The sequence below is a fragment of the Poeciliopsis prolifica genome, unplaced genomic scaffold (genome assembly GCF_027474105.1).
Source record: "Poeciliopsis prolifica strain line A6 unplaced genomic scaffold, Auburn_PproV2 SCAFFOLD004, whole genome shotgun sequence".
Lineage (NCBI taxonomy): Eukaryota > Metazoa > Chordata > Actinopteri > Cyprinodontiformes > Poeciliidae > Poeciliopsis > Poeciliopsis prolifica.
The window spans coordinates 6,682,029-6,699,185 of NW_026562379.1; the positions used below are offsets into that span (position 1 = coordinate 6,682,029).

Here is a 17,157-nt window from a genome sequence, read left to right on the forward strand (position 1 = left end):
AATAATAATTAATCATAATCTGCACTACCTATTATGTAGTGCAGATTTTTTTCCTTTCCTCTAATGCTGGCAAATTCGGCAGACCTTTGAAGTAAACTAAAAGGCATGAACAATCAAATATTGTAAATAATTGAAGTAGTAGTAAAATATTACATTTTACCAGTGACGGGGTGGGTTGAAGGAGAAGATTGTGCAGACAACAGAAACAGCATTAAACTCCAAAGTGTGTCCCTTTGCAAGCAGCAATTGGGAATATTGACTTAATAAAAACCTTAAGGAACTTAATCCCTGTTCTGAAACAGCACTTAAGACCTGGTCAAAGCTAGTAAAAGACAACAGAGAGTCCTGTTTACCAATCAGATGGATAGCGTATGACCAAGATTTACCCAAATAAAATAGATAATACCTTTAAAAGATGGATTAACAAGGGTTTAGTAAAATACAATGATTTGTATCATAAAGGCTGTCTGAGGACATTTCAAGACATTAGGCAAAAATATGACCTTGATAACAGAGACTTTTTCCGTTATCTACAAATCCGGCATTATTTAGACAAAACAAATACAGAAGATCCAAGCAGAGCATTTGTTGGAATATTAAATATCTTTCTGAAATCATATCAATCAACTTCTACTACTAAATTAATATCCAAAATGTATGACGAGCTACAAAATCTGGAGGGAGGGGACACGCTATATATAAAGGAGAGATGGGACAAGGAAGGGAACCACCAAATTCACATTGAAGACTGGTTAGATATTTTGAATAACTGCTGGAGATGTACATCTTCACTAACATATAGAGAATTTGCTTGGAAAACGGTTACACGCTTCTTTAAAACACCAGCTCAAAGGGACAGAAATGCAGATAAAACATGCTGGAGGTTATGTGGATCGAACAAGCAGACCACTTTCATATTCTATGGAGCTGTCCTAAGTTGTCTTCTTACTGGAGGACAATTAAAAAATGTGAAGACTGTTATTGGAGCCAATCTTACACTAAACTTTGAGATTATGCTTTTAGGCAAACGACCAGATTGTGTAAAGGGATTCTGTAAAACATATATTTTCAATATATTACTAATTGCCAGTAAAAAAGCAATTACTCGGAAATGGATGACGGACAAAATACCCCATTAGAAGACTGGACAAGCATCATTCAAGACATTTGCAAGATGGAGGAATTGACATTTGCATTGAAACTGGAGCAAGACAAATTTGAAAAGTGTTGGACCCCATGGTGGACTTTTATGAATACCAGATCTGAAGCTAGTGAGATTGTGGTGACACCCATTGTTCCTTAGCTACTCTGTTGAACCCTCGGTTTTAAGGGTCGTAAAAGTTATTCTAGTGTTGATACTGACTTGTTTTGTTCTTCCTCCTCTCTTCCTTTGAGAGGAGTGAAGAGGAGGGGAAAAAAAAAAAAAAAAAGGGAACACTAAATACTGGAGATGGGACAATCACAAGAAGGGGTTAACTGTATTGATTAATATAACAAATGATCGTGTACAGGTCAATATCATCTTATGTGAATGGACGAGATGTATATTTTCTATGTTGTTCCTTAATAAAAAAACTTGAATTAAAAAAAAAATAAACTCCAAAGTGTGGATAAGCTACAAACATGTGACTAGCTATTGCATAAAATTCTGCATCCACTGATATTTTGGACTGGTAGTAAATCTGCTAACAGACATGGACAAGTGAACATACTCATGCATTAAACAGCTCCTTGTGGTCAAGCTTTGTGGACTGAGAATCCCCTAGAAATCTAACCAGATACTTAGAGATTTGACTCTTCTGAGGTCAAGTGAATAGATCAGTGACAGAGGACCAACATTAAATTATTTAGCCCAGTAATGAGAGCCTAGCAGACTGGACAAACTGGACATAAACAATCAGAGTGGACTGGGGAAAAGGTTGGGGTCAGTGCTGGATATCAAAATACTTTGATTGAAAACCTGTCAGAGTTTAGTGTTTAGCTTTATGGTGGCAAAGTTTATAATTGTGATCTTTAAGAGCTTTCTCTTGTCTTTCCCATTTTGATGAGTGCCCAAGACAAAGTATCACATTATACTTTTATCATTGAGAAGCAGGTGGACACTGGTTACCATTTAATACTTGGTGGACACTACAATCAAATAAAATTAATGATAAAATAAAACAATATGTCGCTGAGGGTACCACTGCAATTTTAAGTTCTATTAACTTAATGACATAAAGATTTTACATGTTTCTCTTTTAATTCACCTTCATCAGAGGTGCTGATTATATTTAACAACGCAGAATGAGGTAATAAATTGTGTTGGGTTTGCATCTTCACCATCGAATGGGACGAAAATAGATCACTGATGTCTTACTGATCTACATTTGTATTTGTTAGCATGGGAGTTTTGAGTAAAATGACAGTTGACACATTTTTACTGGAGTCACACGACCTTATGCAAAGCCCATCAGCTGGAAGATCTGCTGCTTTCCAAGGTCCCTGGTTCAGAGGATTTCTAACACAAAGTTTATCTGATCTGACCTCTCTGTTACTTCTTCATCACTTAGTGGGAAATCCTACCGTAAACAAAATCCGTCATCCCCGGCCTTTATCCTCAAGCTCCGCTGAGACGCAAACTGATACAGTGCACTTTGCAAATGTATACGATGTGGGCTCTGACACAGAGACTCAGGGTAAATTCATTATGCTCAGAGCAAAAATAATTCTGTTCAGTCAACTTAAAAGGAGGACGATTAGCAATCCCCAAAGTTGTGGCATGATGCACTTTGGTTTTCATTGAAAATTCCAGCATCTTTCATTGATGGGAACTAAAATTGCAAGACCCCATAAATAAACTGTCTCATTGCTGATCAGTACATCTATTGTGTTTCTTAAGCTTCAACAACCAAGTTTGCCATAAATCCATCCTACCCTACCGGCACAACTGTTCATATAATCACAAACTTTAATTTATTTTGTTACAGTTTTACATGACTGCCAATGCAAATCTAAAACGTGTGATGCATCTTTGGATTGTTGCTGTTTCAATAAAAAGTGCTCACCCAAAAGGCTGAATGTAAATATAAAAAGGTTGCACTTTTTTGATTATTTGTTTAAACGAAAGCCACTTTTTGTTGGCCAATAACATAAACTGTCAATAGAACGGGTTGAAAAACGTACAATATTTTTGCAAGGCCTTGCGTATCAAATTTAAGACATGATTTAGAAAAGAAATGAAAGAGAGTTGTAAGACATACTGAGAAGGTTTTGAAATTAAAAACATACATAGATATGTGTGTGAAAACCCACGCAGGCTGCAAACTATATGAAACAAACTGGAACAGCTGCTCTCCCAGTTTTAGATTAAGCTAAGCAAACCTGAGCCCTTGGCTGTCCCATTGGTCTCATTTTCACTTACAACTAATTAGAACAATTTAGTTTAGCACTGCAGTTACATATTACTTCAATAAGGTGAGATCATAGCTATACAAAGTTTAAGAAAATCAACCCTGCTAAAGGGTTCGGCTAAGGCCTCTTTCCCTGTACCTGGCACTTGCATGAAGGCAGTGTGAACAGTTCAGATAATGCTATATATTTATAAACATTAAACATGCAATATTTAATGTTTATAACAGGCACTCTTCCTCTGTCTCACTCAGAGAACAGGCTCATCATTAATTTTTCTAACACTGACCATGTGTTTTAACAATCAAATTTTTTCAGTGTAGTTTTGATCATCTTCTTATGGGAACTTTACAATAATTTACTCTGAAACACGTATTAAGTTATGATCAACTCAAAGATTAAATCCATCCGAGATGTTCCACATGTTGAGACCCATACATTTTAAAGTTTAATACAATTTTGTATTGGCGTTGAAAAATCCACCGGAAAAACAGATATTGTTTTGTTGCTTTCCATTCATTTAGCAATACCACCAAACTGACACCAAACATAATATCTTGGGCTTCTTGACCTGGACAAGAAATTGATCAAAAAAGTATTCAGACTTGAGACACCATTAAAATAAATCTGGTAACTCAAAGTAACTTATGAAAACACAAGCTCATTCAAATACAAAGCAAAAAGAATGTGTTCCCATGCACCATGTGCACATTTTGTCTCAATTTAGCTCAAGTGTTCCTGTATGGAAGCGTCAGCTGGCATTAAATTATAAACACATACCTTCACCCCTCTGTCACCAGGAGAATTTATTATTGTCCACACAGACAGATTTGACTAGATACAGCTTTACAGCTTCATGGATCACTGCAAAGCCACGTGTCCAAGCCAGAAGACACGCATATGTCAAAACTCAACACAACATGTTGAGAAAACGAAACACTTTCTTGTCCATCATTTCGATTCTTCGTCATTTAACATTTCTAAACATCAGTAGTGGCAAAGATTTGTTTAAATATTTGTAGTCATAATAAAACATTCTCTTTGCATACTTTATCACCACTGTCAAAATGCATTTTCTGTTTGTGATTCAGTTTCCTCTGACTCCCTCTGCTGGACTAGAAATTTTGCTACACATTTTATCAAAAAGATTTTTGATGTGTGCACATGCACCATGTATACATTTTGTCTCAATTTAGCCCAAGTGTTCCTGTACAAAGGTTTCTGGTGCATTTAAACAACAGCTATTTTTTCCATGCATATGTCCATAATTCAGGCGCCCCAGGCCTCCATGGGGCCCAAAGTGAAATTTGCTTTTGGGGCCCTCTATTTATTCTAGTAATGTCGTTTGCTACGATCAACAGTCATATGATTAGATCATTCGAACACCTGCTATAAACTCATTGCATCTCTAACAGTGCTGTTAACATTATATCGTATGCGTCTCATATAGGTTACATTTATCAGTCGATTTCTTGAATTTTGGGGAGATCTGTTGGCGATAAGCCAGAAAGCTGCAATCGGTGCGCCCCTGTTTACGATGCAATACATACACATGTTCATAATATCTTTTTGATTAAATTAATTTCTCTTAGATTGTCCACATTTCTGTCACGGCGATCAGCTGCTGCTGTCACATGGTGATCTGACTGTCTGTGCTACCCAGTCAGATGTTCCTACCTTAGCATGGATAGGTAGACATGTCTCAATATGTCGGTGCTCGTGCTACGCGTCCGAAATTTCGACCGTGATGTTTACGAACCCAAAACTACAGCAGGTTGTGTTAATGTTAAATATTATTATTGGATAACATTCTCTATGTTTAGCATAACAAAAACACAAAAATATCCCTTCCTTCTTCAGAATACCCTATCAGTTTAAAATGAAGAGCTTTCCAGATGTTTGCACTAATCCTTTTATCGGCATATCACAACTTTAAAAATATTTTAAATACCGAGTCAGGCGGGTGAAACAGGTTTTTATTGAAATTAAATTAAACACGGACAACTACAGATCACTGCAAGCTCTTTTTTGCACATTAATACGTTGTACGGCAGTCTATTATTATATTACATTATTACACCGCTATTACACAGCTTCAATATATCACATAATATCGCTACCAACATGCTCTATTGAGCACACATGTAATTAAAGTGTTGTTTCACCGGTTTCTTTATTAAAGACGACTGTTGAGAGACACGATATGAGAGCAACAACGAGCATCTCCAGTAATTAACATCAGTTACAGCACTGGATTCTGCTCCAAAATATACATTCTCAACTTGGCACAAACAAATTATTCCACTTTTGCTCACTTAAATACTGCAACAATTATAGCAGCACTATTCTGTAAGTGCTGTTCAAACAACTATTTGATTGATTTCAAACAGGTCTTTAAAAACAAGCGATTTGTAGGACAGGAAAAAAGAAATTATGCATAACCAAAAATAATAATTGGCTTACACTTATTTAATCCTCACTTTCCCTCCACTTTTTAATTTTCTCTGATGTGTTTTGCACACAAAAAATCTAGTTAAAATAGCAGTAAAACTGAACCGATCATTTTTAGCGGTTGCATACAAAAACAGTAATCAAATTGTGTATTAACATGCAAGAAACAGCTCAGTGTGGCCACACACCCCAGGAACTATGTTATCCTGAATAATGTCACAGCGTTATGGAGGGGGAAAAATTGTAACAGTCTCTCAGTCCATTCAACAATAAGCAAAGAGCTTATTTATTAATTTGTTTATTTTTATATCATCACAAGTCACAAGTAGTGTTAAAATGTAAATTTTCTGTGTGTAGCTGATATCACATATTTTCCACATTACATACTAAAATAATAACTATGGTTGGGCTTAAATCTCATTCGTGCTCAGTTTTTAGTGTGGGACATTTCAGGACGCCCCCTTGTGGATTTAAATAATCCCTTCACTCCTTTCAGAGCCTGAGATTTATTTTTGATGTGTTTTTCAGAGAAGAAAACGTTTAAAACCCATTACATTAAAGTAGTTATGTAATAGGAGAATGTTTTCTGATTCAATATAAACACAAGTTTCAGACAAAATGTTAAGATTTCTGAATTTAAAGCTTGTGAACAGGACAGCAGTACACTCAAACGTTCTGCTTCAGGTTAAGAGTGACCCATAACCTGAAGGGAGCAATACAGCTGTAAACCGTCCCCTCTCTAGCATAATGGAGGGCTTTGAGCTGCCTTTCTGACCCTGAGGGTTGTGTTGTTCAGGCCTTCAGCCCATAATACAGTCCGGCATGGCAAACTGACCTCAGGGAAGAGGTAGGAATAAGAATGATTCGAAGATCTTTTCAATGGAAGATTGTGGAAAGTGTGTTTGTCGAGACATAGGTTGCCACTAATGACCTTGTGAATTATCATGCATGTTTTTGGATAACAAAAAGCTGGAATACATAGAGAGATCATACATTTGCAAAGGAGGAAAACATATAAACCGAACACAGAAATTTCTAATGTCTGTCTTGCTGCAAGGCTAACAATAGCTCCTCCAAGCAGCTCCCCATGGAAGATATTGCAGAGAAATTTGTTGACGTTTCTTAAAATGAATCTTACAATTACTAATCCTGCAAGCCTCTAAAGTCATCTAACATTTCTACCTCTAGACACACTTTTGTTTTGACAAGAAATGGTTCCATAACTGCTTTTTACCCCATTATAAACATTAGACAGCTTCTTCTTTTTCTTTTTTGAGAATGTTACAGTCCTAAGCTAAAAATAATGAATCTGTTCAAAACAAAATACTGTACTGTGTCTAAAATGATTTTAACATAGTTCCAGGTTTTGGTTTCAGATTTGAAGAATGAGGGAAAACGTATTTATTCCTTTACATGAAAAACACATGTTACAATTATTATGAATACAATTTATTGCATTATAAGTAACTATTAAGCTGTCAATAGCAATGCTCAACTGTAAAAATTTGTAAAGTCAATGCAAAGTCAAACATGTACCGTAGTTTTAAACTTTGTACTGAAACATAACATAAAGATAAATGGGATGTAAACAAAACCAGTTAAAATAAACATTATGTAACAATAGAAAGGCAATGAAAACATGGCTTCAATTTTAAATATGCTACATGTTAACAAAAAGAAAATAAACATGTTGCATGTCTTTGCATAAGCAAATACCACAGCAATTTTCTTTTTTAAAATAGATAAATGTACATTCATTTTTGGCTAAAAAATCCCCCTACACAAACAGAACAGGAAGCCCAACTTAATGTGATGTTTTTATTTCTTTCTGGATTATCTTAGTTTTCAGGCTGATCATCAATAGCCGTTGATGCAAATGATGCATTGACATCAGTAGCCGCTGTAGCAAGAGATGCTGATGTCCCAGTGGAGGAGCCATCTTTGGGTTTGGGCCTGGGCTTCATCATTTCCTCTTTGTTGCGCTCGGGCTTGACGAGAAGGATGTAACATTTGGGGAGGAAGATGCAGGTGAGAAGGCCAAAGCTGGAGGCGAGAATGGCAAAAATCTGGACAGCAACCATGAACTTTCCTCGTGTGCTGAGGTAAGCCGGGACAAAGGAGATCCAGACAATGAAGAAGACCAGCATGCCAAAGGTCATAGACTTGGCTTCACTAGAAGATAAATAAAAAAACATACATACCAGCCTGAAGTTCAAGAAAGACACCCAGAAGCTCCTTCAAATGTAAATAATCCACACAACTCCTATGGAGTTTTTTTTAAACATTTTTACAAATAAAAATCATATAAATGTGACATGCTGAACTAGCCTTTGCTGCAATTACAGCTGTTGATCTTTTGGCATATGTTTCCACCAACTTTCCACATTAATTAACTGACATTTTGTGCATTCTTCCATGAAAAGAACCTTATGTGACATACCTGAAGTGGTCTTCCAGTTTGCGGGCTGTGAAAGCAAAGATGAAAGCCAGCAGAGCCAGCAGGATGTCATATGCAAAGATGCAACAGATGAAGATCACAGAACCTTCATCACACTCGAGAATAATCTTTACATTCTGGGCAGCGGTGTTCTTAACCGGGTGTGGAGGGAGGATGATGAGCCAAACAGTGCACGCTACAGCCTAGATAGTGGTCAGAGATCAGTTTTAATTTATGTTTTTTTTTACCCCTGTTGTGATCTCGAGTTTATTTCACATGTCTCACCTGTATCAATGTTGCTACGGCAGCTATTGCCCTCTGATGCCCGAAGGTAAGAATGTCAACTTCTGGCTTATCCAAAGCAGCAGTATCATTGAGGTTTGAGCTGGTTACTATCACATCAGGACTGCCTCTGTTAGCTGCTGCTTCGGCTGCAGCCTTGGCCGCTTTGGCAGCTGCCTTGGCTTTGGCTCTGGCCTTTTTCAGAGCCCGAGCTCTGAGCATCAGCACAGCTGCCTTACCTGGGGTAAAGAAAATCAGACAGGCTACCAGGATATCCTAAGATGAGAAGGTTATATTTGATTTCTAATGTTAACTAACCCATTATGCAGGAAAGGCACAGAGCAAAGCCAAGAGCTAAGGCTACTTGACTAGTCATGCAGCTCCAGTTTTGTGGCTCGCCAAGGAAGACAATAGAGCAGAGGAAAGTTACAACAAGTGACAAGAGCAGCAAGAAACTCAACAGAGCATCATTGGCTTTCACCAGAGGCGTTCCGATGTACATCATAAGCACCACCTGAAAAAAGAAGAAAGAAAACACCTCATATTTCAGCTGTTTTAGTATCTTTCAGCAGTCACAGGCAGTGGATAAAAAGTCTGTTTTTCTAAATGGCAGAATGATGGGAGAGAAAATCTTGGAGAGATTTTATTGTTTTCTGCAAATTTAGAAGTGTACATACACTAAGATTAGAGCAATTTTGGAAAGCCCAAGTGAGGATGTCATGCCTTTTTGAGCTTCTGAAAGTTTGATTCATAGCATTTAATTTAACCAGGGACAAACCTGCAGGTGTATTTTAAGAATAAAGAGCATGGGAAAGTTGATCCATTTTACAGTTCATGAAGGAGATGAGTTTTGTCTTGCAAAGATAAATGTGTCTTGGTGCAGATGAGTGTGTTGGTGCAGATGAGTTACAGTGTATGGAAATCTATATTTTTTAACTATAGACTATATATTTTTTTGTTGTTGCATGAATCTCACCCCAACAGCTATGGTTACTAAAGCACCAAAGGCAGAGATGACTATCAAGGTGATTCCCAGCGGTTCTCCAAAGGCCAGGAACTCAATGATTTTAGGCACACAAGCGTCATGAGCATCATTAGACCAGTCGTCTCCTGTACACAGGATGCATTCACGGGCATCTGTCATTGAGGGAGAACAGGACAATTATGAGAGTGGCGGGAAAATGTGCTTAATTGCATTAGGTTGATTTGAAAACCCTACTTTACACAGCAAAATGAAAGCGAAAAACTGCATTTTCCTATAGAGGTGTGAATACACTCTTTTCTCATGTTTTTACTGTTTTTGTCTCAAATAAAGAGAACTACAAGCAATATTTTACCCCCCAAAATTTTGGTTTCTCAGAAAAAATAAATCAGAAATGTTCAGTTTAATAGATATCCTGTAGGGCACTTAAAACGATTTTTGAAAACTTCATAAGGAAGGTATAAAGGCTTTCTAAAGAGTCACAAAAAATAAAGAAACTATAATAAGACATAAATGTCTGTTGATACAACGCTGGTTAGAATGAAACACTCATTATGGGTAATCCACAAATAGTGGGTTTTAACATGCACTGAACCTGCTTTAAAATGAAAACAACTAACAAACTACTTAAATTGCTTTCCCATAGCCCTGACTCCAACCCATCAAAATATGGACTACATTAAAAGTTGAGTTTTTGCAAGGAAACCAGTTTGAATAAATTACCAAGTCTACTTACAGGAGTATATCACACCAGAAACAAGGGGTGCACTGATTTATTGGCCAGCCAATTTATCAGGGCCGATTTAATTAATTTTGGGAGATTGTTGATCGGTCGATTTTTACATAGGAAAGCTAGTCTTATCCACCCACCTATCTTATCTAGCTTGGAAAAGGCCTAAGAATCAACCACTGTTCTCTTTTGATCTCCAGTGAGAAAGTTTTGACTGACAGACCAGCCCACCAAGTTAATTTTACATGTTTATAATTAACAATAGTGACCTCACTATTGCCAACTCAACAACTTTCTTGCGGTATTCAGCAACATTTTAGATTTAAAAAAAAATTGACATCGTCCAAAATCGGAATCGGGAAATTAAGCTTTTTAAAAGATCGGTAATCTGTGATCAGCCAGAAAACTGCAATTGGTGCTCCCCTACCAGAATCATGTCAATCGCTAATTGATATTAACCAAACATCAGTTTGGATATGTGTATGTATTTCAACGAGTGTGTATCTCTTTTAGATATGTGAAACAGTAATACAAATGGGAAAGCTGGACACTGACTTGTGGTGTTACTGATTTCTCCGTCAGCACAGGGGATGCAGTCAAAACAACAGACCGGCTCCCCCTGCCGGATCCCCTTCCTGGTGCCGGGCTCACAGTTCTCGCTGCACACCGACCGAGGAGGCTTGGAAATAAACAGGAGATAACTAGACATGCCATCACATGACACAAGCATTGCTGTTCTAATAAAATATCTGACCTCCAGTTCTTCATTGTTCCAAACAATGGACTCATTCCTTATGTGCATCCTCTCCTCTGCAGCGGCAGATCCATTGTAGTGTCCCACGGTGACATAAATTATCTCTCTATTATCACTGAGTTGCCAATTAATGATGTCATAAAAGCCCTCTATATCACCGTCTTCAAAGTAGATCTCCTCCCCAGTGTTTGGCATTTTGTAGCGCACGTTCTTCACATAATACATCAGCTACGGAAGACAAAGTCGGTGAGCTATGAGGACAGTCAGCGCCACAAACCAATACTATGTGTAAAATCTCTACATGTCTACCTGCCAAGGCTCAAAATTAGTGATGTTGGCACAGCTGCCTCCAACAAAGGGGCCTTTTCCGTCTTCACAGTGCTCCAGGTTGTGCAAGGCATGGGCCACAGCATACACTGCTTTGTAAACGCTGTGAAAACCACTTTCTTTTTAACAATGTCATTATCGCTCTCACCTCAAAAAAAAAAAAAAAAAGTTTATGCTTTGCTGTCCCTGAAATGGTATTACTCATAGGTTCCCAACAATGTTTGTGCAGAAGGTTAGATAATGTGAAAATAGCAGTAAAAAGATGGCGTGAGAACATCACAAGCATCAGTGACTTCTTTGATCGTTGTTTGAGCTGTGGGTACTGACCTGTAAGTGATTCGTAGCTGAGAGACATCAGAGTAGGTGTTGTTGAGCTGAGCCACAGACTCACTGCCAGTACACAGACCATATGGTGACGCCCCCACTGCCCTGGACAGTGTGCCGTTGGCCTCTTTGGCGATTCTCAGCGCTTTGTTAATGTCCAGTGTGCAGTTAAACAGCTAAAAAACATATATAAATTCACAACATTTACGTCCTCTAAATTTCTCTATAATTTGTGCCACGTTTTCCAGTTTCTAGTTCAAATTAAGTTAAACCCACGGTCTCCCAGAATTCCTCAGTGAGGTTATCTGCATAGGGATCCAGATCCAGTAGGTGGCGCTGAAGACCAGGGATGTCAGCCTTTTTCACCCCAAAACCAAGGGTTCCAGACAGGAGTGAGTTCACCTGGAAAAAGAAAACAGCATGCGCATTCAGGTTCATTTTTGAAGTGAGGTTGTGTCTCAGTTAATATCTTGCCAGCAGTGGACTATGTCATTGTCTTCATTCAGTTTAAGTTAAGACTGGATGGTGACAAGGCTAAAGTTAATGGCCAGTCAGAGAGGAATGAAGCCCAAAGCAGATTTCTGCTCTCTAATAACAACTCCAATCTCATAAATATTACAGCAATTTGGATAGATGATAATGTAAACTTGATTCAAATGTCATCAAGTTTGGTAGAGACCTAAGAAACTCTTTAGATTGAGATGTAGTGAGTCAGAGGAAACGTCTAAGCATTCAGGATTGTTTTATGCTTCCATTTTAAGCCATTTTATTGTTTTTAATTGGCAGTCACTAAAAGAAGTCAATAGTTATACACACGCAAAATAGAGTTAGGAGCCCATCCACCACCAATGACCTTCCTGAATAAAAACAAAAGTGAAGTAATTATTTTTGGACCCAAAGAGGAAGAATCAAGACTCAGCACAGCTAGAAACTAGTGATCAGGCCCAAAATGTGTGTGTAGAGATGGAATGGGACCTGATACTTCAGAGACATATAAAGCCAATTACAAAGTCGGTCTTCAATAACCTGAAGTGAATTTCTGAAGTGAACACCCATCCTTGCTTGTTACTTCACTTCACTGTACAGGTTATTTTCTGAGTTTATGTTACATAAGGAGAATCACTAATGGAGCAGCGCCTCTTTATTTCCTGTGTAGAAAATCAACTTCTATGTAAATAACCACCCTAACTTAGTGATGATTTGATCTTCCTCATATTGCATTTGCATAAACTGTTATGACATATTGATACTGAAGTTATTTAAAGACAAACAAAGTCCAGTTTGCTCTTTGCCTCATTCTGGACAAGGTGTTGGCTTCATTCTCCATGACCAGCTAATCTGAGTTGATACTAAATGAGGACACCATGTATCCTACCCCAGGCTGATTGACGAGGGCAGAGGTGACCCAGGCCTCGCTGGCAATCCAGGTGCGGTTAGTCACATTGTGGCGGAGAAGTTCGCCGATGAGAGGACTGAGGTCTACATCTGATGAAAAGACCACAATGATCTTGGCAGTGGACTCAACTACAGTTTGAACAATGCTCTGGATGGCCTCTGGTGAGCTCACCTAAAGTGTACACACACAATTGATTTCAGGACACCATGCTGAAGAATCACTGAAGGATTTTGTGGTGAATTATCTGATGGTACAGTGTCTGATATGAAGGAATACAGTCTACCTTAGGCAGAGTTTCAGAGAAGGCAATGCAGACTCCAGCTTCCTCCACCTGCTCCTTGAAGTCCTTGATGCCGTATTTACCATAATCATCAGCAGCAGCGATGGTCCCTACCCAGGTCCAGCCAAAGTGCAGCACCAGTTGTGCCATAGCTCTGGACTGGTGCAGGTCGTTAGGGATGGTCCTTAGGAAGGTAGGGAACTGGAACTTATTATTCAGTGCAGAACATGTTGAACAGTAGCTGACCTAAAGAAACAAGTGGTAAGGATTTGTTATCCCTTCATCCATTTCTTTCATCTTCATTTGCGGTTTTCATCAGTGTGGCCTACCTGTGGAAAATGATAAAGCCCCAGTATCCTGGCTGTAGCAATAGACAGATCAGAACCCCCAGCACCCACTAGAGTGGCAAGAGGTGGCCCGTTGCCACAACGATAGTTAGGTACTGCTTCATCTTGTCCAGTCAAGTATGTCAGGGTTCCCTCCACGGCCTTGGAGATGGTGAAGCATGAATCATAGATAACATAGCCCAGGTCGGTGTTGGGGAGCAGGTCTTCCCTCTGGTTGATTTCATTGATAGCGAACAGCATCGTCTGTGTCCAGCGGAAGGTACGGAAATTAAATCTACAGAATCAAGAAAGAACGATATGGAAGTAACAGATTTATTGAGTGGGTCAGCTTATGCTTGGGGTTAAAAAAAATCACATGTCTGGCTCCTAAATCTGCTGCCAAATGCTATCCCAATTTTGAGCTGACAGTATGAATCATAAATAAATCACAATAAGCTTCTTCAGGAGCCCGAGTCTTTAAACATTCTGTATGTATTTAGTGATCTGTAATGTGTCAAACTAATGATGAAGACATATGATCTTTGGGTTTGTTTTTTTGATGTGACTAAAGATAGCTACTCTGATATTTAAAATCCTACATTTTAAAATATGTTTGCTCCTTTAGACTTCTGGTTTTGCTTTTTTTTTTGTCACACTTGAAGGTTTCAGTTGATTAAACACATTGCTTTGATTTAATTATCTGCTTTGGCATATTAATGAACTTATAATATGGAAAAAAAAAAATTGTGTTATTAGTTAAATAATCTGCCAATGGAACAAGTACAAAAACAAGATTCTATATCTTACAGTAAAGTTATTAAGTTAGTTTTGTCTTATTTCAAGTGTAGTAAGATGTTTTCTCTAGAAACTAGACCTAAAATACTTGGTGAGATTTTGTCTTTTTGCAGTGTTCAGATGTTGTGTTTATCCCAAGCTCTCTCACACCTCAGTTTTATATTGACTATGATTCAGTATTTGGGTATTATGTGATAAATACTACTTTCTAATTGTAAGTCATATAATGAATAGAATATTTAAGGGTAGATTATGTAAAGAGAGGATTTGTTGAGCTCTGATGACTGGTGTGAAATACTCTCAAATCAAATAATTTTTTTTCAGCCCCAACGCCACAATAGAACATAGAGGCTACTTTTATTGTCCTATTTTGTACAAATCCATATTTCAGACCAAGTAATTTAGTTGTTTGGCAGCATCGTTCCAATTAGGAGTTCACAGACTTGATTATTATTTTGTACTACACTATAAAAACTTGTTTTCATAATAGAGTGGCTGCAGTAGCTAATTGGCCCCAGGGGTCCTGATGACTGTGGGAGCAATGACCAAGAATAAAGTCAGATTATTCGTAAGTAGCATATCAAGTTAATTAACTTTGACAGAGCCAGAATATTGTTAAAACTTTTTAACAGCGAAAAGGTTTAAAGAGATCCAACTCACCCAGCACAACCAGAGGAGACAGGCAGGTTCGAAGTGTTGCCGTCGCTGGAAGCAACACGCATGTGGACAGGAAACATTCCCCCAATGACGACCCTTTTCTTCTCTACATTCTTGTAGCCGTTCAAGTTGAACTTGGCCTTCAGCTTGCAAGTGGATTCGGCCCAAATAGAGCCGTACGCGCAGAAAAAGCAAAGCAATCCGAGCAAGAAGCCTCTCATTTTCATGCGTCGTCAATGATCAGCAGTCGGGAAAGCTTTCTCTCTCTCCCTCTGCAACAGACAGAGAAGTGAGCAGCGTCTCGTGACAGGTGTCTCATCCATCCTCTGGGGAGAAGAGCTCCGAAGGTAGCCTGACAGACTTAACCAAGTGCAACCAAAGCACAGAGACAGCTTATGACTGATGACTCATTTATCTTTAGATGTTAGGACTCAGAAAGTAGAGGCCTCTGTGATTTTTTTGACATCCAGCCACTCAAAATCAAAGAATACCTGCTAAGTCACACATGCTCCAGTACATTGATATCCTATTTTATGACTATAAACTAAATGCTGAACTTTGAGGAGAATTAACATAGATGCACACTTCAGAGTTCGATCATTTCCAAGAAACGACATGACACGTCTTCATTTCATCTCCCGACCTTTGTCTCCTGTAAATATGCTTCATTATTCTGTGCAAACTGCCACAGGCTACAAGTTAATTGTCTTGTGCATGTGCTGACTTGTTAGTTACATGCAATGTTACATTTCACTAACTGTTCCAAGATCGGCCCTTGTCCCAGGAGTAGAGGTTGGCAGTGTGATGGACCTGTTTGCTCTTGTCTCTCGGTCTGGGGGGAGCTACACACACCTGAAGCTCCAGCAGGCAAAGATCCATCTGTTGGATCTGCTAAACTACTGACATTAAGCAACATCATGATGTATAATATTTTCAACCAGAAAGCGTCTAAACTGAAGGAACAGTTAACGTCTTTTGTGGTGTTCGTAGGTTTTGTGATTTATTTCAGGCAGAAATCAAAAGTTTATATATTCTGCAAAGAAAATGTAGAATTTAAAAATAGAACAGAAACTTAAGAAGAATAATCAGCTTCAAAGGAACACCGGATTCTTCTTAATTGTACAAATCCACAACATCTTTGATCTTTAACATTTGACCTTGCCGTGACAAGTCAATACAGTCACTGGAAAAACCCATCGTTCCCCATGATTCAGCAGGGACAAATTCAAAAACATTAATTTATAATAGTTTTCTAATTTACTTCATTAATCTTTCATCACCATGGCTGAGTTTGACCTACTTGTTCACAGGATTTCAATCAGATTGAAATCCTGTGATCTTTTGACTAGAATACTGTGGCATATGGAGGAAGGCTCAATTACTGTGAGCCTTTTTCACGGCAACCGGAAGCTCTATCTGATAGGGCTGCGGCACTTCCTGTTTTGGTGACTGTAATTCAAGTACTCTGAAAAATGGCTCTCCTCCTCCGGTCCTTTTTATCGTCCTTATTTAATTTGCCAGCCTTTTCTTTCGCTGATGCGGACATTTGGAGAGAATTTCAGAAATTTCTGAGGCATATTGGCTTTTACCTTCTCACGACTAATCCACAGGTTGATGGAAGAGAACACAATGAAGAGGTAGTTGGCCCAGGTGATGGTCACTCGGCTGACAGTAGCTATGCTGACTTGAAACATGTCAGCAATGAGCTGCTCCTTCATGCCCACTGCTACCCTGAATGAGTCCATCAGGAACTCATCAATCAGAGGCATGCAGCGGGCAGGGCTAATCTCCAAGTTTCTGTGCTTTGGTCCAGTACACCAGGCATGATGCAGAGGGTGCAATGGACTCCCAGAAGATCCGGAACACACATTCAGATGGAAATTTGGTGTAGAACCGGATCTGGTTATCAGAGGCACAATAGCGGCTAAAAAGTGTGGCAGACAAATCCACTTTTTGAAGTCTGGCCTCCAACTCTTTAATATAATGCAGAGCTTCATCAAGTGCACCTGTAAAACCATAAAATAGC

General features: G+C 38.6%; 1 protein-coding gene across 2 annotated transcripts; it reads right to left on the reverse strand.

Annotated features, from left to right (window-relative positions):
- Positions 1-7,388: 7,388 nt before the first annotated feature.
- On the reverse strand, positions 7,389-15,370 carry LOC129359188 (vomeronasal type-2 receptor 1). 2 transcript variants are annotated; one of them, XM_055028641.1, is made up of 14 exons: positions 15,135-15,370; positions 13,683-13,974; positions 13,357-13,599; positions 13,053-13,244; positions 11,954-12,079; positions 11,681-11,853; positions 11,336-11,456; positions 11,027-11,254; positions 10,828-10,951; positions 9,537-9,697; positions 8,879-9,074; positions 8,564-8,799; positions 8,282-8,481; positions 7,389-8,013 (listed from the first exon to the last, which is right to left on the reverse strand). In XM_055028641.1, exons 1-14 carry the CDS (start codon positions 15,356-15,358, stop codon positions 7,680-7,682), a joined length of 2,850 nt encoding a protein of 949 aa, XP_054884616.1. In that variant the 5' UTR covers positions 15,359-15,370; the 3' UTR covers positions 7,389-7,679. The 2 variants fall into 2 exon arrangements, with proteins under 2 accessions (XP_054884616.1, XP_054884615.1); XM_055028640.1 differs by having other exon boundaries at positions 10,828-11,254.
- Positions 15,371-17,157: the final 1,787 nt, after the last annotated feature.